Genomic DNA, 24,419 nt, shown 5'->3' with positions numbered 1-24,419 from the left:
TTCTAAGAATGAAAATCCTTTTCCTGGAAGCCTTTCATAGGAACTTCGCTCAAGTATCTAGGTTTTTCTTGATACTATTTTACCCAATGTTTTCCTCTCCAACCCAAAAGATACATAGTGACAAGTTCTAAAATACTACGAACGCCTGAGAGAAGGAGGAAGTTTGCGAAGGAGAAAGGAACTCGGAGGTCTGTTTTTGATAAGAAAGGGGGACTCACACTGGGGGGTGCCTCTCAGAGGGATGGCGGTCGTGAGCATCTCGCCACGTCCCCTAAGCGCTGAAAAATCACTTGTTAGCCTTCCAAGATGAGTTCCCACTCTCACGCTGGCCTCCTCGCGGCAGGAGGTGGCTAGTGAAGGCCGCGTGGGGGGCTCGCAGGAGGCTAGGTCGCCGAGAGTGTGTGTGGGGTGGGGTTTGGGGGATTTCAGTAAGGGGTCGACCCGCCGGGGAGAGTCGTATGTCCCCGTCAGCAGAAAAGGGATCTCGGCAGTCGTGTGCCGTTCTCCTCCCTCAGGGACCCCGTCCTGGCGGGACCCCGCCTCCCAGTGCCGGGGGCGGTTGTGGGGAAACCCCTCGCCCGCCTCGCAGCCTAGCGCCGCCGCCTCGCCTAGCCTGCTCCAGCCCGCCGCCCACCAGCCTTCAGGCCCAGCATCTTCTGCGTAGGCCCAGCCCTCCCCAAGCCCGGCACGGAGTGGAAAACTATGGAGGTGGTTCCCGCCCGCAGGCGGGTGGAAAAGCCCATGGTGAATGCCTCGGGGTCTCCCCCATTGCTGCGGGAAAGGGAAAGGGAGGAGAAAATGAACTTCTCCGCGCAGGAGAACTACCCGGATTCCCAACCTGGGGGAGGCCCTTAGATGGAAGGGAAGCCAGGGGGAACCCTGGGCACTTTTCGGGGAATCCACTCGCCAAGGGAGGGTCATTCTGTCTGCACACATTGGTTACTATGACAATACAACTACAGCCTCCAGTTGCCTTTGCAGCTGCTTATCCAATCCGATTGGTTTCTTTTCTCTTCATCCCTGGGCTCCACCCTATCCCCTCCAACAGCCTCCCTGCGTGCAGGGGGTGGGGCCACAGAAAAGAGGAGGGGGTCCTTAGCTTCACTCTAGGGCGCGAGGGCAGGCCAGAGACAAGGGACTGGCGGCCGGAACTGTAGGAGGAAGGGGCGTCGTTTCCGGTAGGGAAGAGTGGAGGAGTGGAAAAAGGAAGAGAGAAATCGGGTGGAGTGCAAAGACGGGGGAAGACTTTGAGTGTAACTCCCGGTTGATTGGAGCTCGATGTTCCCGGTGAGGCTGGGGTTGCCCCCTTGCGCGGGAGAAGCTGGGTGGATTGGCCGGAAGCCGCCAATCGCCTCCAGTGGGCCGCTCAGCAGCCGCACAGGCGCCCCACCACTAACTGATCCCAAGAAGGAGCGCTACAGAGAGGCGGAAATCACCCGGAGTGACCGGCGCCGCTGAAATCTCGCGAGAGAGACCCCACTTCCTTCCTCTGCTTCTCCCTCCTCTTTACCCCGCCCCTATCCCTTCTCCCTCCCCCTCCCCCCTCCCGGGTCGGAGTGTCCCTGAGCCCCACGGGCCGGAGAAGCAGCGAGAGCAGCTATCCCCGCTCCCTCCCCCTCGCCTCACTCACCCCCAACCCCCGCTGAGCGAGGAGGAGCCGGAGGAGAGGAAGATGGCGGCGGCCGCCAGCACCCGCGGTGCCGTGGGGCCGCTCCGAGGAGCCTGAGAGACCCACAGAGGCTTCGCGGGAAGACGCGGCGGCGGAGGATGAGCCTGCAGAGCGCGCAGTATCTCCGGTGAGTGCCGAGCCCGGCCCGGTACGTAGCGGGGAGCGGGCCGAAGGTTGGGGCATGGAGCAACAGACACAGAGGTGGTATGTCCGGGGTGGCGGGGGAGTTGCTGTGTTCTCTCCTTCCCGGGCAGGGAGGCGGGGGCTGCGAGGATCAGCGGGAGGGGGCGGAGCAGGCACACACTTGGGTGCCTAGCCCCCGCGAGCAGGACTGAGTTCCAGCGGAGCCGGCTAGTCTCGGTGCGGAGAAGGAGGTTAGGGAAGCGTGAGAATGTGTGTGTGCGCGCGCCCCGGGTCGCGGGCTCTCTAGTGAGGGTTGGGGGGAGGCGGCGGCGACCCGGAGTGGAGGTGGGTGTGGAGGTGTCTGATCCCGGTGGCGGGGAAACGTGGTGTGTGGGATTGACTGGAGCGATGAATGGGGAGAAGACAAGGTGGAAGTCTGCACACCTGGGGTGTGTGTGGGGCCGGGGAGGGAGGACTAGCGGAGGGGGAGACTGCAGGAAGCTGGAGTTTGTTCTTCATTCTGGGGTTGGAAGTACTGAGGAATAATGTCATCTGTAGTTAGTTGGCGGAGTGCGGGTGGAGGGCATAAAGAAGGGAATGGGTGAGGAAGTGAGGAAAGAAGGAGGCACTACGGATGCGGTTGGGTTCCCCCGAAGAAACTGGGTTAGAATCAGTGCAGTCGGGAGATACCATTCTAAGAGTCGTGTGGATTCATTAGAGTGGTGTAAGGAACTTGTATGTCGAGGTAGAGTGACGTATGGGTGCAGAGTGAGAAAGTATGTGATGTGTATCTGGGGAGGGTTAAGGGGGCGATTGACACACATTGTAGGAGGAAGAAGATGCAGACACATTGGAACCAAGTACATGGTGGCGAGAGCATATTGCACCAGCTATTGTGCAGCTAGGAAGGTTCCATGGATGCAGAATAAGAGCTTGGAGGTAGAGGTAAACGAGGGTCAAAATCTTGATGACAGAGAAAAATAAGATTGTCAGAGCCTGGGATTAATTGGGGAGTTGCCACTGCTTAGAAAAGGGGAAAGAAGATCCAGAAACGGGTCCTTTTTGTCTTTCAGTAGCAGAACTAAGAAGGGCAGGTGTATGGGAAAATGATTTTAAAAGTGGTTTCATACCTTGTGGAGGAGAGAATTGGACGGGGTAGAAGTCTGAAATGAGCAGAAAAGTCACTTTAGCTGTTTAGTGAAGTGAAAGTATTGATATGTGAGTGGATCCCTGCATGTATGTTTCAAGAGAAGGTTTGTAGTTAGGTGATACATGAGGGTAGCTATTCTGCTTTTGAAAGTAGTAATCGTTTTATTAAGCAGTGTGTGTAGAGGAGGGAATGATGAGATCTTTCAAGTATGGTGGAATGCCTGAGTTTAATAACACACATCATGTATACTCAATAACTGTACAGTGGGCAGTTGGAATGATACCTGTATATCGAAGTCCTTTTTCTCCTTTATTATCCCTTTGTTGTTTAACATATCAGATAAGCTTAATAAATACAACTGTGGCAAAGGTGTATGATAGATGCTATAGAGAGGAGATATGGAAACTATCAGGACAGTCCTTAATTTTAAGGAATTTGCAGATTAGTATATATTAGGAAAGTAAAATATGGTAAGGATCATGAAAGATGCCAGTTTTATAAGAGTCCAAAGGCAAGAGATTACCTGAGCAATTGAGATGAATCAGGAAAAGTTTCCTTTGTTTATTTTCTCATTCATACACATGATTCATCAGTCATTTTGTTGATCACCTATATGGGAGGCATTATAATAACTTTTGAGAGTAGAAAAGTGAGAACTCCACCCTCCTCTTGCAGAGTTTACAGTTTGTTAGGCTTCAAGAAGAAAATGGCACTTAAAATGGACCTTAAGGGTAAACAGTATTCTGAGAAGTGTGTATTGAGAAGGAGGAGTCCAAATGTAAGGAAACTGAGCAGAGATATATGGAAAGGAGAGTTGGGTGCTGGGGGAGGTATTCAGTCCAGTTAAACAAGAATGTTAGGTGATGCAGCTGGAAAAACTTGAGAGTTTCATATCTTATTAAGTTTGACCCCCTTCTTTTTACAGATGAAGAAAGTATAGCCCAAAGAAGTTAAAATTGTTGAGGATCATATAGTTGGTATGTGGAAGCTCTAACTCAAATGTAGGTCTTCTAACTCCAGATCAGCTATACTGTGTGACATCCATTCTTTCCACAGGTATGGCTTGAGAGCTTACTGTATTCTAGGCACTGAGGATTCAGTGGTGAACCAAAGAGTGAACATAGGAAAGTATTTTCTAATAGAAGGATACAACAAATGAACATATGAACAGATAAATACGTTTACCAGGTGGTGACAAAGTACTAGGAAGAGAAATAAAGCAAGATAGGGATGTGCTGTTTTTTATAAACAAGCGTGGTCAGGGAAAGCCTATTTGATTAGGTGCCCATATTTGAGAGTATCTTGAATATTATGGTCTGTAGTTTATGGTTAAAATGGGTGGACAGTGGAGAATCTGAGATGATTTGTTTAGAAGGGAAATCACATGTTCATGGCTATGTATTAGGAAGATGAATCTGTGTAGTGGGCAGTTAAGGGTTAGAAATAAGGTGGTAGCAGTGGGACTGGAAAGGTATAATGAAAAGCAGATTGGGAGAGTGGTGGTATTTTTTTTTTTTTGAGTGGTGGTATTTTTAATGGGAAGATCAGTTGGCTTTGAGAGGCTTCTGTGTTAATGTATCTCATGTTTTTAAAGTTAGCATGGTAAGGAAGACTTACCCTTAGGTTGCGGAATCAGTAGTAGACACCTTGAGATGAATTTAGTTCATTGAAGGAGGGAGAAACGAATAAGAATGAACACAATGTTTAGCCTAAATTTTCCAGCTAAAGTTGAATAGGCAAAACTGAACAGGCATAGGACCTGGAATCACTTAAAAATTCCTGAGAGCCAGGCTTTTCTCAATCTTGTTCATCTATCCTAAGTAAATAAAGCAAGTCTTAGGGCTAATAGTAGTCTGAGGCTAATGGGAAGAGATAATAAAGTACGGCTTGCACCAGCCAGAATTTCCCTCTTTCTCTTCTTTAGATAATCATTCCAGTAAAGTGCTGTGAGTAACTAGTGGTTACCAGTGGGGATGGAGTGGGGTGCAGTATAGGGGTGGAAGAGTGGGAGGTACAAACTATTGGGTGTAAGACAGGCTCAAGGATGTATTGTACAACATGGGGAATATAGCCAATATTTTGTAATTACTGTAAATGGAAAGTAACCTTTAAAAATTGTATTAAAAATTAAAAAATAAAGTCTGCTGTGAGAGACTAGAGACTATGTTCAGGGAAGCATTATGTTCACTTTCTTTTCTTTGATGCCTATGGAACCATTGGTTTTTATAGACAACCCAGGGAGAATGCTGGGTATTGCTGAGTGAGCGTGGTTGGGGGTATAGCAGTTTTTCTTTGTGACTTTCACTTTAGGAAGAGTTTTGTTGTCTACCTTTGTCAGTGGTGTACAACCAGGACTGGGCAATTTTTAGACTGCATAGCTACAGATCTTCCCTCATGTAGATGGAAATTAGTTTTGTCTCAGCTGAATTAATTTCTTAGAGTAAATGAGCTGGGGTGTCTGGTGTTGAAATGGGGTGGTAAGATGGCAGTTTCAAAAGAGTGAGAAATGAGGATGTGCAGTAAGAAGCATCAGTAAGACAAAGAAAGAGGGAATTCAACAGCAAGGGGACTGAATTGGTCTTGACTTGTAGAAGTAGAGCATAGATGAAAGGAGAGGAAACCTATCCTCTGGATGGGTGATGTTCTGGGCAAGAAAGGATGATGAAATTTTTTTGTTAGAAGGGGAGTGTCATTTTTTGAAATAGGAGACCCAATAAGACTCCTATCCAAATGATTAAGTTGAGAATACTTTCTTATATTTTATAAAAATAAGAAATGGTCTTAAATTTGGGGCTTCTAGACTGTATAACATTGGAAATATAATACTCGGATTGAAGAAAATTTCAGTGTTTTCTCTTTTGATTTATGATAAAATGGAAAGATTTGTAAAGACTTGGACATCTTTGTTGAGTAAAAGAATAGGGTGTATTGAATATAGTTCACTTGAGAAGGGTGGAAGAAGGGTGAGGCCATAGAGAAGATAGTAGGTGAGGTATAATTTCATGCTTTAAGAGAATAGCACTTGAAAGAATAGAAATATGGAAATTAACATGTCAAAGTTGGAAAAATGGTGGGGGAAGTATTGAAGTACCATACAGGAAAGGTATCATTGAAGTTGTTTTGGAAGATGAGATAGTGGAATAATCATAGCCATAGGGAATACCAAACAGGTCAAATCTGATGGTACAAGGTGGCACCGGTGCCACTGAATGACATCTGCTGTGACTGTGGGAGGCAACTGTTCATACTCCCCTCCCTCTTTCCTCCAGTGTTCTCCTCTTTTTATCTTTAATTTCTTTTTATGCTGAAGGTTTTCCTGTGGGATCCACTTGAAGTTGATCCCTGGCGTTAGACCACTGACAGGAAAGGCCTACAAATCGTCTGTTCTGTTAGAAATTTTTTGCATGATACCTCTATGGGTGGAGAGGTGCATTCCAGTTGCACATTTCTTTGTCAGAAACTTTGTTACCAGAAGTAGAATATAACATCCACAAGGTTGTTTTTCTGAGACAGCAGAAAAATGGCTGTCATTTAAGTACTAATTAAAATATCCAGTATATTGTAAGGTAAAATATGTCACTGTAAATCTTGAGACAGAGGGAGGTAAAGGGAGGGGATGAGACTGGATAAATTAACAAGCAGAGTCTTATTGTAGCCTGGGGAGGCGAACAAGGTCATGGGATCATTTGGGAGAAATAAATATACTAAATAGGGTGGGCTCCAGGTTCTGGAAGAATCTGGTAATGCTGGACTGGATATTCACTGTTGCTAGAAGCTTCAAGAAGTCCTATAGCACACACTGATATTAATTCACATGGTTGAGAAGTCGCCCCCTGACCCATCCAGCCCCCTCCCACTCCCATGCCCAGGATTTAAAATAGCTTTGGTCCCAGAAAATCAGCCAAACATGGCCGATTTACCAAACATGGGAAAATTGTTTGAAAAAAAAATGACCCTCTCTTGAGGCTTTATAAGTCTGTTTTTTGTTATAATAATGTTAATAGCATTTTACGTGCTTGGATATTAACAGGCTAAATTATTTTAGCAGTTAATTTCTGCCTCCCTTGTGGTTTCAGTTGGATTCAAAATGTATACTTCCTGTCCTAGCCTGTGTTTCCTTGCTTTCTAACAGCTGCTATGTTTTACCTTCATGGTAGATGAAGCGTTTGCTGAGTTTTTGTTTTGTTTTGTAAGATACGTTATAATAAGATATGGACCCACTAGTGTAGCAAGTTTGTCATGAGGCAATTTTGGGGTGGAGGGGAGTTCAGCCTTGAAAAGGGATAGTTTGTTTTTTGGTGGAGAAATACCATTCGCAGCCTCCAACTACATCTCTAAACGTGGCTAGCCTTTCAGATTTTTGTTACTGGTGGCATGCATGAGTACCTGAAAGTTTAGGTGGGTTTGTTTAACTGATTGATCTTTTTCAGAGAACACACTATTAAGCAGATATCTTTTGGATGGTGGATTGTTCATCTGTAGGTGGGTATTTTGGCAGGTGGTCATCACATATTGCCATTGAAGTTTTGTAATCAAGCTATATTTTAATTTAGTTGCTGAATTGTTGTGGATAGACTTAACAGTGATCTAGGAGGTTACATGTAACTAAGAAGGACTAATCAACAGTTACAGAAAAATACAGGGATGGCATTTTGGCAAACATGTCACATGGTAAGTGAGAACTTGTAACCAACTCCTTTCTTGTTAACATGTAAGTGGAGCTGCTTAGGCAGGTTGTTTTCACCTTCCCTGAGACCCAGTTTTTAAGTCAGTGGAAGGAGTAGGTGACTACGTTAAGAAAACTTTAGGAATCTCAGGTAGACTAAGTAACAGTGTTGTTCAGGGTTTGTGCTAGATAATTCCTTGTTGCAGGGTGCAATCCTGTGCATCGCAGGATGTTTAACAGCATCCCTGGCCTCCACCCACTAGATGCCAGTATCATTCTCCCCAATTTGTGACAACCAAAAATGTTTCCACATGTTGCCAGAAGTTCCCTGTGGGTGCAGATTCACTTAGATTCATGTTTTTTTCTTCTCCCTAAAGCCACAGATTATTTCCAAGGCTTCTCTTAGCAGTTTTCTCTTAGGTAGTGATAGGCTAGTTACTATGTTTAGACTTCACCCATAGAAACTTGTACAAGTTTTAAATATATTTTTTTAAAAGTTGTGTTTTATTTTACTGGCAGTTATTGAACACTTACTATGTGCAGAGCACAATTATAGGGGCTTTGCCTATGGGAAACTCAAAGATACTAGAGAAAGACATTTAAGTAACTGTAATAGTGGATGAACTGGTAAGTGATATGATAGAGAAACAGGTACTGTTTAAGTTTAGGGAAAAAGAACTTTATTCCAACGGAGTTGGGGTGAGGAAGGTATCTCGGAGGAGGTGAGATTTTATCTGGGTTTTGAAATATGGATGGGACTTTTAAAAAGTGGATTATTGGGTAAATTGACATTTCAGGCATCTCATGGCTCCTTTATTCCAAATACATTTTTAAAAATTTTATTCACTCCCATTTAATATATGACATTAGAACTCTGGCCAGGCCTTTCTAAGTTTTTCTTGCATAAGATTGGTTATGGACAGAGAACTAGAGATATGTGAAGTGGTAGTTCCTGAAGACTTGATGGCTGGTATAGGTCTCAAAAAGGGAAAAACAGTTTGGCTAGTAGAGTCCTGCAGAATGCCTTTCTTTACCTCTGCTCTTGCTTATATATTATTCTTCCAGAACCTTATTTCAGATGTGCTGTCTCTCTTCTTTTAGTCTTTTTAATTATTCCCTTTACTAGTCTTCTCTTTTGTGGACCAATATCAGCCTTCTGTTAAAAATTCTTTCCTGTTCCCGTTTTCCTTTTAAGCTCTGTCCTTCCTTACCTTTCCTTTATGGTTAACAATTTCAAGTGTGCCCTGTACTGTGTTTTCTCTTTTTTTTTTTTGCGGTACGCGGGCCTCTCACTGTTGTGGCCTCTCCCGTTGCGGAGCACAGGCTCCGGACGCGCAGGCTCAGCGGCCATGGCTCACGGGCCCAGCCGCTCCGCGGTATGTGGGATATTCCCGGACTAGGGCACGAACCCGTGTCCCCTGCATCGGCAGGCAGACTCTAAACCACTGCGCCACCAGGGAAGCCCTCTTTTTCCTTTTATTTACCATCTTCTTTTCCTTAGTCCCTTGTAATCCAGCTATTTTTCCTTAGCACTTTATTGGAATTAACCTTTCCAAAGATGCCAAAGACCTAATGGCCAAATTCATCCGTTGATTGTTTTCCTCTCTTTCACACACAGACTTTTGCTCTCCTTTCTCTGTCTTTCTGTGTCCCTCTCATATCCATCCATCCATCCCATCAGTAAACATTCAGTTTGCACCAAGATATATCCCAGGTCCCTGGAGATGAAATGAGAATATACCCTCAAGTAGTTTTACCAGGCCTATAAGTAAGTACATAATTACCACATAGTTCATAGCTGCTATGATGTACGCACAGCAGCCGTACAGGAACTTCGTGAGCTCTGTTGTTTTTAGCACTGAGATTCTGATTCTTATTTTATCTTACTTTCCTGGTCCACCTCACCCCACTTATGGCAAAAAGAAAAGCATGGCCATATTCCTCTATTTTCTTTTAACATTTTTTTTCCTCAGAAATCACGGTACTTTGCTGTCACCCCATCATCATTGTTTAAAATCTGTCAGGCACCTACTTAGTATAAATCATTGTGCTAAGTCCTGCAGAGACAAATTGGTAAAAGGTATCATGCCTGCCATTCAGAGAGTTTATAAACTATTTAGTGAAATAGGCATAAGCATAGGATCATACATAACAAAGTGCAGTTGAGTATAGTGAGTATAGTGGTTTAGAGCAGAGGTCCCCAACCCCTGGATCACCATCGGCCCGTGGCCTGTTAGGAACCGGGCTGCACCTCAGGAGGTGAGCGGCTGGTGAGCGAGCTAGCAAAGCTTCACCTGTATTTACAGCCACTCCTCATCACTTTCATTACCACCTGAGCTCTGCCTCCTGTCAGCATTATGGTGAGTTGTGTAATTATTTCATTATATATTACAATGTAATAATAATAGAAATAAAGTGCACAATAAATGTAATGCACTTGAATCATCCTGAAACCATCCCCCGCCAATCCGTGGAAAAATTGTCTTCCATAAAACCAGTCCCTGGTGCTAAAAAGGTTGGGGACCAGTGGTTTAGAGCATGGTCTCTGGGGCAGAACTGCCTGGATCCAAAGCACAGCTCTAACACTTACTAGCTGTATTACCTTGAGCAAGCTGCTTAAGTTTTCTGTACCTCAGTTTCCACATCTGAAAAGTGAGGGTAGTAGTAGCAGCTATCCCTTAGAGTTATAAAGGTCAAGTGAGTTAACTTGTAAAGTGCTTGGGATAGTTCTGGCATATAGTAAGCATGTAAGTTTTAGCTATGTGTCAATATAAGGCCTGGAATTTAGCCCCTGGCACTGACTAATTGATAATTTTGCACCTCTGCCTTCTGGACATTCCTAATTTTAGAAGTCTTTCTGTCACAGCAAAGTCAGCACTCTTAAAGGTAAACTCTTAATTAATCCTTACCCTTCTCTTCTCCCCTATCCCTCATGTTTTCTCATTTTCCTCATTGGTGCTGCCACTCCCCATCCTCCCATTCAGGTTTAAAACCTTGCAGTCATCTTTGAGTTCTCCCAGTTTTTTCCTCACCCTCTTCCACACATACACCACTTTGGAAATGCTGCCTTCCTGTTGTCTGTTCTTTTCTATTTCCAGCACTGTCAATTTATATATATAACTGTTGAAATAGTATTCACCTTGTACCTTGCCTGCAGTTCTTGGAAGTAGCAAGAAGAAAGCATTGACTTTGGGTTTTTAAACACTACCCACTACTTTCTCTGTTTTTGAACTAACAACATCTCTGGGTCTTGATTTATCTTTTTTTTTTTTTTTTTTTTTTGCGGTACGCGGGCCTCTCACTGTTGTGACCTCTCCCGTTGCGGAGCACAGGCTCCGGATGCGCAGGCTCAGCGGCCATGGCTCACAGGCCCAGCCGCTCCGCGGCATGTGGGATCTTCCCGGACCGGGGCATGAACCTGCGTCCCCTGCATCGGCAGGCGGACTCTCAACCACTGCGCCACCAGGGAAGCCCATGATTTCTTTATCTTTAAATTGAACATTGATCTCATAAAATTGTGGTCAGCCTTTAAAAAAAAATAAAAAAGTTCACATATGTTTACTAAATTCCAATTCTCCTTCAGACTCCACCACCTGTCCCCCCCCACACCCCCGCCAATTAATTTTGCATTGCTTCTATTTACAAGCATTTGTATGTGGCTTTCCCTCACTTCAGCTCCTTAGTTTGGCATTCTTGGCCTTCCATAAAATGACCCTCGTCTATCTCTGTCACATGATATCTCCTTACCTCTTGAAAAGAGTCAACTGCCCTAGCTAGAGTAACCTACTCATTGTCTTCTAAACATGGTTTATCCACTCCTGCTTTAATCTGTCTCCCAAGGCCATTTCCCCTGCAGGAGGTACTATCCTCCACTCTCTTAAATTTCACCTTCTGTGGGAAAATTCCATGTCCACCCGGGTGATTTCTGCAGTCATTGACTTTCTGTAGCATTTCCTGTCTCTCAGTCATTTGGTACTTATAATTTCTTAAATTTTTAGTGACCTCTTTTTTTTATGTACGTGAATTATCTCTGCAGCTAGACTGAGTATGATAGAGATCATGTCTCAACAATTTTTAAATGCGTAATGTACATAATGGGTGTTGAATAGAGTTTTCATGCTTTGTTTCATTTTTGCAAAACATTTATGGATTACTTACGAATGCCAGTGCTAGGCTCTAAGAATATAAAGGCAAATGGACTGATTTTTGTTTCTTAGGCTAGTGGTCTCCTGAGGGAGATGGATGTTGCACAGATATTTCAATATACATTTGGCCCTCTGTATCTGCAGGTTCCACATTCGTGGATACAACCAACTGCGGATGGAAAATATTGGGGAAAAAATTTTTCAGAAAGTTCAAAAAGCAAAACTTGAATTTGCCAAGTGCAGGCAACTGTGTACGTAGCATTTACATTGTATTTACAGCTATTTACATAGCATTTACATTGGATTAGGTATTATAAGTAATCTAAAGATGCTTTAAAGTATACAGGAGGATGTACAAAGGCTGTATGCAAGTACTATACCATTTTATATTAAGGGACTTGAGCATTTGGGGATCAATCCCCTGCTGATAGCAAGGGGCAGCTGTAATGTGGTAAATACCAAGGTGAATGTTTTCAAGGGATGCCATGAGTATATTGAGGGAAGTGGAACTTTTACTGCCCAGGAGTTCAGAGATAGCTTCTGGAGTTGAACTCAAGAGCTCAGTCTTACAGGATGAGTAGGATTAGTCAGGTAAAGAAAGAAGAGAAGCTCTACCGGCAGCATCCGACAGCAGGATGTCTCACAGGAAGTTCTCCGCTCCCAGGCATGGGTCCCTGGGCTTTCTGCCTCGGAAGCGCGGCAGCCGGCACCACGGGAAGGTGAAGAGCTTCCCCAAGGATGACTCTTCCAAGCCCGTGCACCTCACAGCCTTCCTCGGCTACAAGGCTGGCATGACCCACATTGTGAGGGAGGTCGATAGGCCAGGGTCCAAGGTGAACAAGAAGGAAGTTGTGGAGGCTGTGACCATCGTGGAGACGCCACCCATGGGCATTGTGGGCATTGTGGGCTACATGGAAACACCTCGAGGCCTCCGGACCTTTAAGACCATCTTTGCTGAGCACATCAGTGATGAATGCAAAAGGCGCTTCTATAAGAACTGGCATAAATCTAAGAAGAAGGCCTTCACCAAATACTGCAAGAAGTGGCAGGATGTAGATGGCAAGAAGCAGCTGGAGAGGGACTTCAACAGCTTGAAGAAGTACTACCAGGTCATTCATGTCATTGCCCACACCCAGATGCACCTGCTTCCTCTACGCCAGAAGAAGGCCCACCTCATGGAGATCCAGCTGAACGGAGGCACTGAGGCCGAAAAACCGGACTGGGCCCGAGAGAGGCTAGAGCAGCAGGTCCCTGTGAACCAAGTGTTTGGGCAGGATGAGATGATTGATGTCATTGGGGTGACCAAGGGCAAAGGCTACAAAGGGGTCACCAGCCGTTGGCACACCAAGAAGCTGCCCCGTAAGACCCACCGAGGGCTGCGCAAGGTTGCCTGTATTGGGGCGTGGCATCCTGCATGGGTGGCCTTCTCTGTGGCTCAGGCCGGGCAGAAAGGCTACCATCACCACACCGAGATCAACAAGAAGATCTACAAGATTGGCCAGGGCTACCTCATCAAGGATGGCAAACTGATCAAGAACAATGCCTTTACTGATTATGATCTGTCTGACAAGAGCATCAACCCTCTGGGTGGCTTTGTCCACTACGGTGAAGTGACCAATGACTTTGTCATGCTCAAAGGCTGCGTGGTAGGAACCAAGAAGCAAGTGCTCACCCTTGGCAAGTCCTTGCTGGTGCAGACCAAACGGCGGGCCCTGGAGAAGATTGACCTTAAGTTTATTGACACCACCTCCACATTTGGCCATGGCTGCTTCCAGACTGTGGAGGAGAAGAAAGCATTCATGGGACCACTTAAGAAGGACCGAATTGCAAAGGAAGAAGGGGCCTAATGTCAGAACAGATTATACAGCTGGTAGAATCTCAATAAAGTTATTTTCCAGTGGGGGGAAAAAAAAAGAAGGGAAGAATGTAGCAGGCAGAATGAGTAGATGCTTGGGGACTGTGTGTTGGAGGAACTCTAAATCTCGTTCTGCATTTCCTTTGGGAGTCTAAGGTGCTCTTTCAATAAACCTTTCATTAGCCTTACGGGAATAATTTATACTTAAATGGCTGATGTTTGTTGTATGTATTTCTACTAGAATATGAAGAGATGAGAAATTTATGTAATGCCTCCAGTATTTCCTTTAAGATACATAAATATTTAAATTTCCTTTCCATGTTTTTGACAGTAGCCTCATCTTAGGCAAAAATTAGTTATTTGGAACATTATTAAATTATTATGGGGGGAGTTTTAATGAATACGTGAAAATTCTGAGAATAACTTTGAGTTTATAGACTTATTTTATAGAATCCCTCACCTGTTGAGATCAAACATGGAAGGCGGAGGTACGGAAAGGAGTTCTGTAGCATTGGGCGATGAGATCAGAACATTAAGTGAAGTCTCTTTGGATTTAACTTTTTCAAATCTGTCATAAAGAAAAAAAACCGTTGTAGACCCTTTTGATCATTGACATTTTGTTCCCACAGTTCTTGGTGGCATTTTCCCTTCTGTAGTGTCTGTCTTAAGTGAGAAGCATGATTCTGAAATCTATTATATTTAAAGAATTGCTGTATTGATGCATTAATATCCTCAGTCTATTTCCAAAAACTCCATGGGTTCACTGACCATGTTGAGTCCTTTTTCCATCCCTCCTCTTCCCAAAGCCCTACTATTTCAGTGCTATGTTAGTTGGAATATAGTATATTAGAATGTGTTTTACTAATACTGCTTCTTAGAAAGGTCATGAATTATTATTTAGTTCTTCACCAGGCAACAACTAACCAAATTTTCTTTGAGACACTGTGTGGTGATGAGATATAAGATAATCAGAGTAAAATGGAATTGGAAGATGGTATTCAAAGAAAAGATGAGTTAGAGGTATACTTACTTGAAAATTTTTTTATTGCTGGTGGGAAAAGATAAAAGGCATAGTGCTAAGAGAACCACCACAGGATGAATTTGGATATAAAAAGTATCTTAGGGCATCTGCAAAATTTTGTACTTCTGCACACATACGCAGTTTGTGTAGATATTTTAAAGTGAAAATTTTGTGTTTTAATATCTAAAATACATATTTCTCAAATTCTGCTTAGTTTAGGGAATTCCCTGATGGTCCAGTGGTTAGGACTCTGTGCTGTCACTGCCGAGGGCCTGGGTTCAATCCCTGCTCAGGGAACTAAGGTCCCACAAGCCACACAGCGTGGCCCCAAAAAAAAAAAAAAAAAAAGAAAATTCTGCTTAGTTTAGATAACTGAAATAATAATATTATTTGTCTAAAATAATCGTTAGTTTCGCTTTGCTTTTCCATGAAAAAAGGTCAGAATATTAAGAAGCACAACTCAAAGGTTAAGGCATATTGGTCATAGATTCTGAAAATGTTAACATGTTAGTCACTTGCTAATTAAAAATATGTTAATTAATTTAAAAATATGTTAATTAGGTTGTCTGTAAACCAATACAGGGTTTTTTTTGGCTTCCTATGAAAACAACATAGTGTAGTGAGTTGAATGAGCAAAGCCTTTGAATTAAGATTGGCCTAATTTGTATTTAGGTTGTCCTGAGTTCAGATCCCAGCTCTGCTGTGTGACCTTAAACCTCTCTAGTTTTAGCTCTTTGCTCTGTATTTTCCTGTCTATAAAATGACAATGATAGAAGTATTGGGAGAATTACATGGGAAGATGTATATATAAAACCCACCATAGTTCTAGGTGGGTAAAGAGCCTAATTTATGCATTGTTTTCATTTTCTGCATTTCTGAATATGAATATATACCTTAAAACTTGTAGTCTTTGAGTTGGTTGGCAGCAATTGTGCCTTAAATGGGTATAAGGTAGTTGACAGGTCTTAACTGTGAAGTAGGCTGTTTTATTCCTCAAGAGTATCATCTTACATTTTACTAGTGCTTTATACTTTTCAGAATGCTTTTATATAATTGTCTTCTTAAGTTCTTCTATCCAATAACCTTACATAACTGGATTGGCATTTTGTAGAGAAGGAAAATGAGTACCTCATTAGTGGCAGAGTTGGCATTGGCCTTAATCTGCTCCCTCCTTGTCCACTGTACACACTTGGGCAGTGCTTTTAAAAATGAAAAATTTTCCCTTTTGGTATCTGTTTGTTGTTGATGCTGTCAAGTGGTATAATATATATATAATTTAGATGATTCACAATTAGTGTTTGCAGATTCATATATTAGAAAACATATTTCTTAAAAATTACTTTAGTTTTTTAAAATTTCACGTGTAATATAGATCTGGTTCTTGCCACTTCTGCATCCAGGAAAGTAATACATACTTGTTTTAAACAAAACAAAACCCAGAAAATTTTGAGTGATCATATAACAGTGAAAGAGAGTGCTAATTATTGCTGGGACATCAGGCATAAATCTGGACTGTTCGAGGCACACAGGAACTTATAGTCACCCTACCATCCAGGGTTGTGTAGCCTTTCAGTTATTTTTTTATATGTATATTAGCATTCACATACTTGTATAAACATATGTATGTATTTAGTTTTAACAACTGGGATTGTTCTCATTTATATAGTTTGTAATCTTTCTTTTGTCACTTGACATTTTATCAAAGACATGTTCATAATTATATATCTAAAGCATCATTGGAAACGTCAGCATGCTGAAAATTACAGGAGTACTGTAATTTTCTCAACTGAATTCCTAACAGTGAAAATGTGTGTTGTTACCAATACTTTATTATTATTAAAAAATGCTGTAATGAACATCCTGGTACACACATATTCTTGTGCATGCTTATTTGAATGACAAGATATGCACATTTCAAAATATTTTGTTAAGCGTGGTAGGCAGAATAACACGCCTCCCAAAAGACGTCTACATCCTGATCCCCAGAACTTATGAATATATTATGTTACATGGCAAGGGGAAAGAAATTAAGGTTGCTAATCAGCTGACCTTAAAATAAAGAGATTATCATGGATTTTTTGGTGGGCCCGGTGTAATCACAAGGATCCTTTAACTGTGGAAGAAGGAGGCAGAAGAATCAGAACCAGAGAGACATGACTTCCCTGGTGGCACAGCGGTTAAGAATCTGCCTGCCAGTACCGGGGACACGGGTTCAAGCCCTGGTCCGGGAAGATCCCACATGCCGCGGAGCAACTAAGCCTGTGTGCCACAACTACTGAGCTTGTGCTCTAGAGCCTGAGAGCCATGACTGCTGAGCACACGTGCCACAGCTATTGAAACCCACGCACCTAGAGCCCGTGCTCCACAACAAGGGAAACCACCGCAGTGAGAAGCACACGCACTGCAACGAAGAGTAGCCCCTGCTCGCCTCAACTAGAGAAAGCCCGCGTGCAGCAACAAAGACCCAAAGCAGCCAAAAAATAAGTAAATAAATAAATTTAAAAGAAAAGAAAAGAACCACAGAGGATAACATCCTGTTGGAATGGAAGGGGGTCACAAGCCAAAGAATGCAGGTAGTCTCAATAACAAGGAAAACGCAAAAACTAGGTTTCTTCCCTAGAGCCTCCAGAAAGCAGCACAGCCATGGTGATACCTTGATTTTTACCGAGACTCACTCAGGCTTCTGACTTTCAGACCTGTAAAAGAATAAAATTTGTGTTGTTTTAAGCCACTAAATTAGTGGTAATCTGTTACAGCAGCAATGGGGAAATAATGCCTGGTAGATGTTGCCAGAAAGTTTGTACTGTTTATTCTGGCCCTAGCAGTGTTTGAAAAGTACCTGTTTCTGTACATCCTCATCAGTACTGAAGGTCTCATGATCTCACCTTTTTTTTGAAGCAGATTCCTTGATGTCTTTACTTGTATTACACACAGACAAGTCTATCCAATACTCTAGCATTTCCCAGAGTGTATTCCGCTGAACACGGGAAGTTCATATATGTTAGGGTTCTCAATATATCCGAGGCAAAATAAATTTCAAAATACGGGGTTAAACTGGATTCTTTATGTAAGACTTCTCATAGTTTGTAACATGCTAATGTGTATTATGAACCTCCAAGAGGGAGATAGAGGTTGGGGTTTCCAAAGCTATGTCACAGCTCATAGAACTGATGTTTTCTTAGAACACTCTTTAAAATGCAGCTCTCCTTTTTCTTTTCTTTTCTCTCTTAATCTTTCTCTTTAATATATTAACCTTTATGTATGTCCATATTATATCTTAGACTTTATTCTTCAGAATTCTTCTACCTCTAAAGTCTTACATTCAACCATTCCATTTTGACCACAGCCTGATCCGCATTAATCCAGCTGCTTCTCTGTTCAGGACTTCCAGTGTAGATTCCAAATTTTTCGCTGTTAGTCACTTCCTGCTTTTTTCTTTTCTTCCTCCTCCTGTTTTTGCTCTTCTGCCCATTTTTTGATATATTACTTTAACCTGTCTTACCAGTATCCTCAGTCCTCTTGTCCTCCCAGCTCACTTGTCTAGGAAAATCTGCTCTGAATGATTCTGAAAATATGCTTCTTTGGGTATTATGGATAGCCTCACTGGAAAAAAAATCTTACAGACTGACCAGTTGTTTAAATGCAGTCTTCCACTTCAATACCTATTAGTTGATTTTCCCCCCAGTTTTGCCCATTTCTTTACAGTAGTTAAACTTTTGCTGTTTTCTTGAAGTTTTACTCTCAGCAAATGGTCTTTATTTGAACATAAAAATAAAAACCTTTTGGTGGGACTGATCTGCTTCCTGTTCCTTCCTCTCCTAGTCCTTGCCTCTGTCGCTCTTAGAAAGGAAAAGGTTCTCATCTTCCTTATTAAGGAGGTTTTCTTTGTTTTTGCTCTGGATCTCATAGACTTTTTTTTTTTTTTTTTTAATTTACTTTTGGCTGCGTTGGGTCTTCATTTCTGATCACGGGCTTTCTTTAGTTGCGGCGAGCTGGGGCTACTCTTTGTTGCGTGTGCGGGCTTCTTATTGCGGTCTTGCTGTGGAGCATGGGCTCTAGGTGTGTGGGCTTCGGTAGTTGTGGCCCACAGGCTCTAGAGCGCAGGCTCAGTAGCTATGGAGCATGGGCTTAGTTGCTCCACTGGCATGTGGGATCTTCCCGCACCAGCGCTCGAACTTGTGTCCCCTGCGTTGGCAGGTGGATTCTTAACCACTGCGCCACCAGGGAAGCCCACAGACTTCTTTTTATATTCAACCTTTTCCCTCCTTAATTGGAGCTTTGTCATAAACATTTGAGCAAGCTTCCCTTAACCTGTCCTTCCCTAGCATTTGTTCTATATTTATCTTCCCCATTTATCACCTTATAAACATGGTCTATACTGACTCCCTCAACCCATTGTTCTCTGGTTTCTACCCCTACCTTTCCACTGAAACTATACTTGGTCAGGTCACCAAAGGCTTCTGTTTTTAACTCCAAAGACTCTTTTTTTAATTGAGGACAGGGACTGTTTTGCTAACACTTGTATCCCTAAGGCCTCTGCAGTGCCTGATGCATAGTGGAATCTTTGAATATATTTGATGAATATTCATTCAAAGCATGTATGAATGTATTTCAGTTTACTAATGTCTGTTATGACTCTTTGCTCTGGCCTTGTTTATGTCTTCATGTGTTTCCTTGTTTTGTTTTGTTTTCTAACTCTATTTGAATTTGGTACTTTTTCTATTTGTCTTTTTCTTGTTATGTTCAAGATAATTCTTATATCGAAAGCTGTTATCTCTCATGGGATTTACCTTGTCAGTGTGTTACTTTGCTTTCAAAAGTGGAGCTATATTATCAGAAAGTTTAGCCTGATACTCCAAATATGAGCATTAGCCAAGCACAGCACTTAAAGGTATAGTGATTTAAGAGTAAGGCCTTTACTTTCTGGCAGCCCTGAGTTTGAAAACGGGGTGTATGATCTTGGGTAAGTTATCTAACCTTTTGATTCCAGTTTCCTCAGTGTTAGAATGGAAATAATATGTTTCCTAGGGTTTGAGAAGGAATAAATTAGATAACAGAGTAAAAGTTCTTAGCATGGTGCCTTATACCTGGTTAAAAAAAGAAGCAGTAGGACTTCCCTGGTGGCGCACCGGTTAAGAATCCGCCTGCCAATGCAGGGGACACAGGTTCGAGCCCTGGACCAGGAAGATCCCACATGCCGCGGAGCAGCTAAGCCGGTGCGCCACAACTACTGAGCCTGCGCTCTAGAGCCCGCGAGCCCCAACTACTGTGCCTAGAGCCCGTGCTCTGCAACAAGAGAAGCCACCACAAGGAGAAGCTTGCACACCACAATGAAGAGTAGCCCCCGCTCACTGCAACTAGAGAAAGCCTATGTGCAGCAACAAAGACCCAACGCAGCCAAAAATTAAATAAATAAATTTTAAAAAAACAGAAGAAGAAAGTTACATTTACTTACATGTTTATTATTTCTGACACTCCTCATCTCTTTGTGTAGTTCCAGGTTTCCATCTGGTACCATTTTCTAACAGCCTCAAGAGCTTGTTTTTAATATTTCTTATGGTATTGATCTATTGGCATCAAATTTTCTCAGCTTTTGTGTTTCTAAAAATATCTGTTTCACCTTCAGTTTTAAAGGATATTTTTGCTGGATATAAAATTATAGATTGATAGGATTTGGGGTTTGTTCTTTTTTTTTCTTTCACTAGTTTAAAGATATTATTCCATTATCTTCTGGCTTGCATTTTTTCTGATAAGAATTTTGCCATTATTCTTATCTTTATTTTTTTCTCTGCCTGCTCTTAAGATTTTCTCTTTATCATTGCTTTTCAGCCATTTGATTACAGTGCCTTTGTATGGTTTTCTTTTGTGCTCAAATGCTCAAAGTTTATTGAGCTTCTTGGATATCTGGGTTTATAACTTTCATCAGATTTGGAAAATATTCCGTCATTAACTTTTCAGATATTTTTTTGTGTAATTGATATGAGCCAGATATGGTATAAACTCTTAATTTCTTTGGATCTGTTGCCTAAGTCAGCTAGTAATTTGATTTTGTTAATATGCTATAGAATTGTATGTTATTTACTGTACATTTTGCAACTAAAGAGGTTTTTTTTTTTTTTCTTCTTGTTTAGCAAAGAAGAACTTAAAAAGTGGGTTTTGTGTGATGTTGGAATCACAGTGAGGCTAGGCTATATCTTTCCTTTGGGCAGCAGTGTGGGAGAGAATAATAAAATTTGTTTGATCTTTATTTTAGATGGTATCTAAGAAAGTTGTATAGCATGAAGATTTGTCCACAAAGATATCATCTCCCCTTTTTTACCATGTATTCAGGAACTCTTTCTATGAATAGCTATTGCCCTAAGCTGCAGTGCAAATTATTTGTAGTGATGACTTAGGGTCACTCCAAGGAATGTTCTGCTGTTGCCATTGAAGTCTGTGTATGTTTATTTTTCCTATATAATTTATGTAAGAAAATATAGTAAACCTGTGTTGTCAATTGTCTTATTAATCAAAAATTTCTAGAAATTAGGATTTTTGTTTTGCATTGTGATGAGGAGGAAGAGAGTGGGAAGAAGAACTAGAGAGACCTCTGGGACAGAATGTATACCAGAGGCTAAAACCAATAAGATTTCCTGGAGAAGAGTTTTTCAGGTTTAAGGAAAAGGGGAATATGGGTGGGTCTTATGCTTTTAAATAGGCAAACTCTGAATAAAATCATAAGCAATAAAATAGTCACAATTTAGTGTTGTTGTTTTTTTTTTGGCTGCATTGGGTCTTCGTTGTTGCGCATGGGCTTTCTCTAGTTGTGCTACCCTTTGTTGCCTTGTGGGGGCTACCCTTTGTCGCAGTGCACAGGCTTCTCATTGCGGTGGCTTCTCTTGTTGCAGAGTATGGGCTCTAGGCGCACGGGCTTCAGTGGTTGTGATGCACAGGCTCGGTAGCTGTGGCTCGTGGGCTCTAGAGTGCAGGCTCAGTAGTTGTGGCACGGGCTTAGTTGCTCCGCGGCATGTGGGATCTTCCCAGACCAGGGATCAAACCCGTGTCCCTACGTTGGCAGGTGGATTCTTAACCACTGCACCACCAGAGAAGTTCCACAGTTTAGTTTTGAACATGTGAATTGTTGAAAATTGAGGTCTGTATTGCATCATGGAATAATGAATAAACGAAGTTTAGGTTCTGGAATTCTGATACACCTGGATTTGAACCCCACTATCTTTGTGATTTGGGGCAAATTTCCTAAAATCTCTGAGCCTTTGTTTCTTTATTTATTTATAAAATTGGAAAAATAGTAGTTACCTCAGGTTGCTATGAAAATTAAATCGATAATGGTTTATGTAATCCACTTGTCGATTACCTAGATCCCCAGTGATTATTAGTTTTCTTTATATATTCACTTTAAATTTTATTCTTTCATTCAGGGACCTTTTAAACATTTATAATATTTAAACAAACCCCTATGGCATTCATGAGACTATACTAATGAGCTTGGGTTTTGTCATGAGGTATTTTCTCCCAGTCTTTTTCACTGAAGTACAACTAAAGTCACATGCTTTGGAAGTATGGAGCCAAAGTCCACATAGACCTCCTGCATGTTTGAAATTTCTCTTAAGACTGGTGTTATATTGTTAAAAATTATGAATAACTTTGTCCTTTATTCTAGAATTGATTAATGTGCATTCTTAGCTTCAGTATCCTCATTTTAGAATGAGGATAATAACATTTACATCTTAGGATTTTTGGGAAGAGTAATAATACCTATAATGATAATAATGACAATAATAGCTAACAGTTTTGAGGGCTTATTTAACAAGAAACAGTCCTAGGTGTTTTATTTCTGTTACCTCATTTAATCCTCAAAACATCTCAATGAAGAAGGTACTTTTTATATTTAGTTATATATATATATATCTCCTTCTTACTCCTGACAAAACTGGGGCATAGAGAAGCAGTTTTCCTAAGGTTATACAGCTAATAAGTGGCAGAGCATAGTTAGAACCCAGGCAGTCTGAATATAAGGTACTTAACTACTACATTTTATATTCCCATTCTGTGAGATCAGGTGTATAGAACATTTAGCATAGAATCTGCTACATAATAATTTTAAATGTAAGCAGTTATCAGTATTCAATAATAATTAATTTATTTTGTCCAAATCTTGGAGTTAACTTGATGTCTCTAAGAAATTGTGTTATGTCTTTCCTGTGGCTTGAGTTATTCCCGGCATGCCGTTGAGTGCAGCGTGATACCCAAGCCCATGCCTTTAACCACTACTTTCTACTGCTTCCTCTTTCCTTGTTGGTCTGTGTCCACATTAGAATTTAAATCTGGTAGGAACTATAATCTGTTTTGTTCGTCATTGTATACTTCGTCCTTAACACTGTATCTAGTACATAGAAATGACCAAATCATTGTTCAGTGAGTGAATGAAGATCTAAAACCTGCCGTTTTCAGCTGGTCTTGGAATGTAAGCATTATTTATACCATCTATAATTGTGGTTTAATTACTTTACATGTTTTTCCTTCCATAAGCAGTCCAGTTTGGACCAACCATCTGCTCCTGTGTTCTACAGGGCACTCTCACCTTGGTGCTGCAAGAGCCCTGCTGGGTAACTGGTTTCTGCCTTACAGAGATCACTCAGCTTGCAGGCAGGGAGGGAGATTAGAATAACACTTTGATCCCAAACTAGAATTTTAGAAATATACAAAACAGAATTTTTAAATGTGTATTCTAAAGAAACTAAATATAAAAAGGAAAAAAAGCTTTGATATTTTCCCTTTGCCTTTGACATTAGATCATTTTAAATAAAGAGAAAATTTAACTTTCTTCAAGGGGGTTCTCTGTTATTGTGGGTTAACTCATATTTTCCTCCTCTCCTCTATCTAGAATGTCTTAAACCATTCTACCTTATGAGAAATTGGATGTTCTTGCAGATAGTCATTGTGGGAGAAAACGTTTCATTTAAGTCCCAGATGAGGACCGGAAACTTGAAATCAGAGGAGCATCTGAAATCAAGTAATATTAGGTAGGATGAAAATTACAAGGGATTTCTACATGTTTGTATTCCTTTTAGAGATATATGTTAAAGTATTCATATACTATGAACACTAGTACAAGAATTAGAAGCTTTCTGAAGCATTTGATATTGGCCAGGATGGGGGAGGGGAGTGCTAATGGTTTGGGGTTTTTTGTTTGTTTGTTTTTTAAACTTATGTAGCTTCATAAGAACTTTGGCATGTTTACTTTGTCATGAGTGTTTATATCTTATAGTTCAAGGAAAATTTTTAAACATTTAAATTTAAGAAATGTTTATGTTTATATATGTGGTCTCTGAATATTTATGATAAGCATAGGGACATGTGCTTTATCTTGTAGATTATCCTTTAAAATAAAAATTCCTATGTTTTGGGTTACATATATTGCAGTTCATTTGAGTGCAGGGAACATCAGTTCTTGGTTCTATATGTCAGCCTGGATGCAGTCAAGCCTCCTAGGTGCCTATAGAATAGGTATATGATGGTATATAAGAGAAGCCCTCTGCAGGTATCTCTTGTCACAGCAGCTTGTATCAGTTCAAATGACAGTGTGAAGGTGCTTGATCTTAGAGATGGGGCTTTTAAATGAGAACTGCTAGTTGCCCCTACAAGTTGATACTATGATAGTGACACCTATAGCCAGGCCATTCCAGAAGACTTGCTTTACTGTGTAACACTTATGAGCTTTGGAACCAGACTGCAGGGTGGAACCCAAGTTCTACCACTTCCTAGTTGTGTGAGTTTTTAAGTTTTATAT

At 41.6% G+C, this 24,419-nt stretch overlaps 2 protein-coding genes and 1 pseudogene across 16 annotated transcripts in view; 2 read left to right on the top strand and 1 right to left on the bottom strand.

Annotated features, from left to right (window-relative positions):
• NMNAT2 (nicotinamide nucleotide adenylyltransferase 2) overlaps nt 1-1,745 on the bottom strand; it is a 197,428-nt gene extending 195,683 nt beyond the window's left edge. For 3 of the 4 annotated variants that reach the window (XR_003427987.1, XR_003427989.1, XM_027083065.1), the window contains exon 1: nt 1,631-1,741. The gene's annotated coding sequence lies outside the window, so the exon portion shown is untranslated. Of the gene's footprint in view, nt 1-1,630 lie in introns of all 4 variants that reach the window. The other variant, XR_003427988.1, reaches the window with a different exon arrangement.
• SMG7 (SMG7 nonsense mediated mRNA decay factor) overlaps nt 1,173-24,419 on the top strand; it is a 71,124-nt gene continuing 47,877 nt past the window's right edge. For 3 of the 11 annotated variants that reach the window (XM_027083061.1, XM_027083059.1, XM_027083062.1), the window contains exon 1: nt 1,173-1,796. In XM_027083061.1, coding sequence (XP_026938862.1) covers nt 1,768-1,796 — 29 coding nt within the window. In that variant the 5' untranslated portion in view covers nt 1,173-1,767. Of the gene's footprint in view, nt 1,797-7,372; nt 7,425-23,513; nt 23,653-24,419 lie in introns of those variants that run through there. The other 8 variants (XM_027083060.1, XM_027083053.1, XM_027083056.1 and 5 more) reach the window with 6 other exon arrangements.
• LOC113607562 (60S ribosomal protein L3 pseudogene) lies at nt 12,357-13,653 on the top strand (annotated as a pseudogene). Its single transcript, XR_003427986.1, has one exon. The product of XR_003427986.1 is annotated as a 60S ribosomal protein L3 pseudogene (transcript).

This window comes from Aethalodelphis obliquidens, unplaced genomic scaffold, assembly GCF_003676395.1.
Source record: "Aethalodelphis obliquidens isolate GAN/ISIS:26980383/991018 unplaced genomic scaffold, ASM367639v1 scaffold48, whole genome shotgun sequence".
Classification (NCBI taxonomy): Eukaryota; Metazoa; Chordata; class Mammalia; order Artiodactyla; family Delphinidae; genus Aethalodelphis; species Aethalodelphis obliquidens.
The sequence above is the reverse complement of the archived record's forward strand: the minus strand, read 5'-3'. Positions and strand labels throughout refer to the sequence as shown.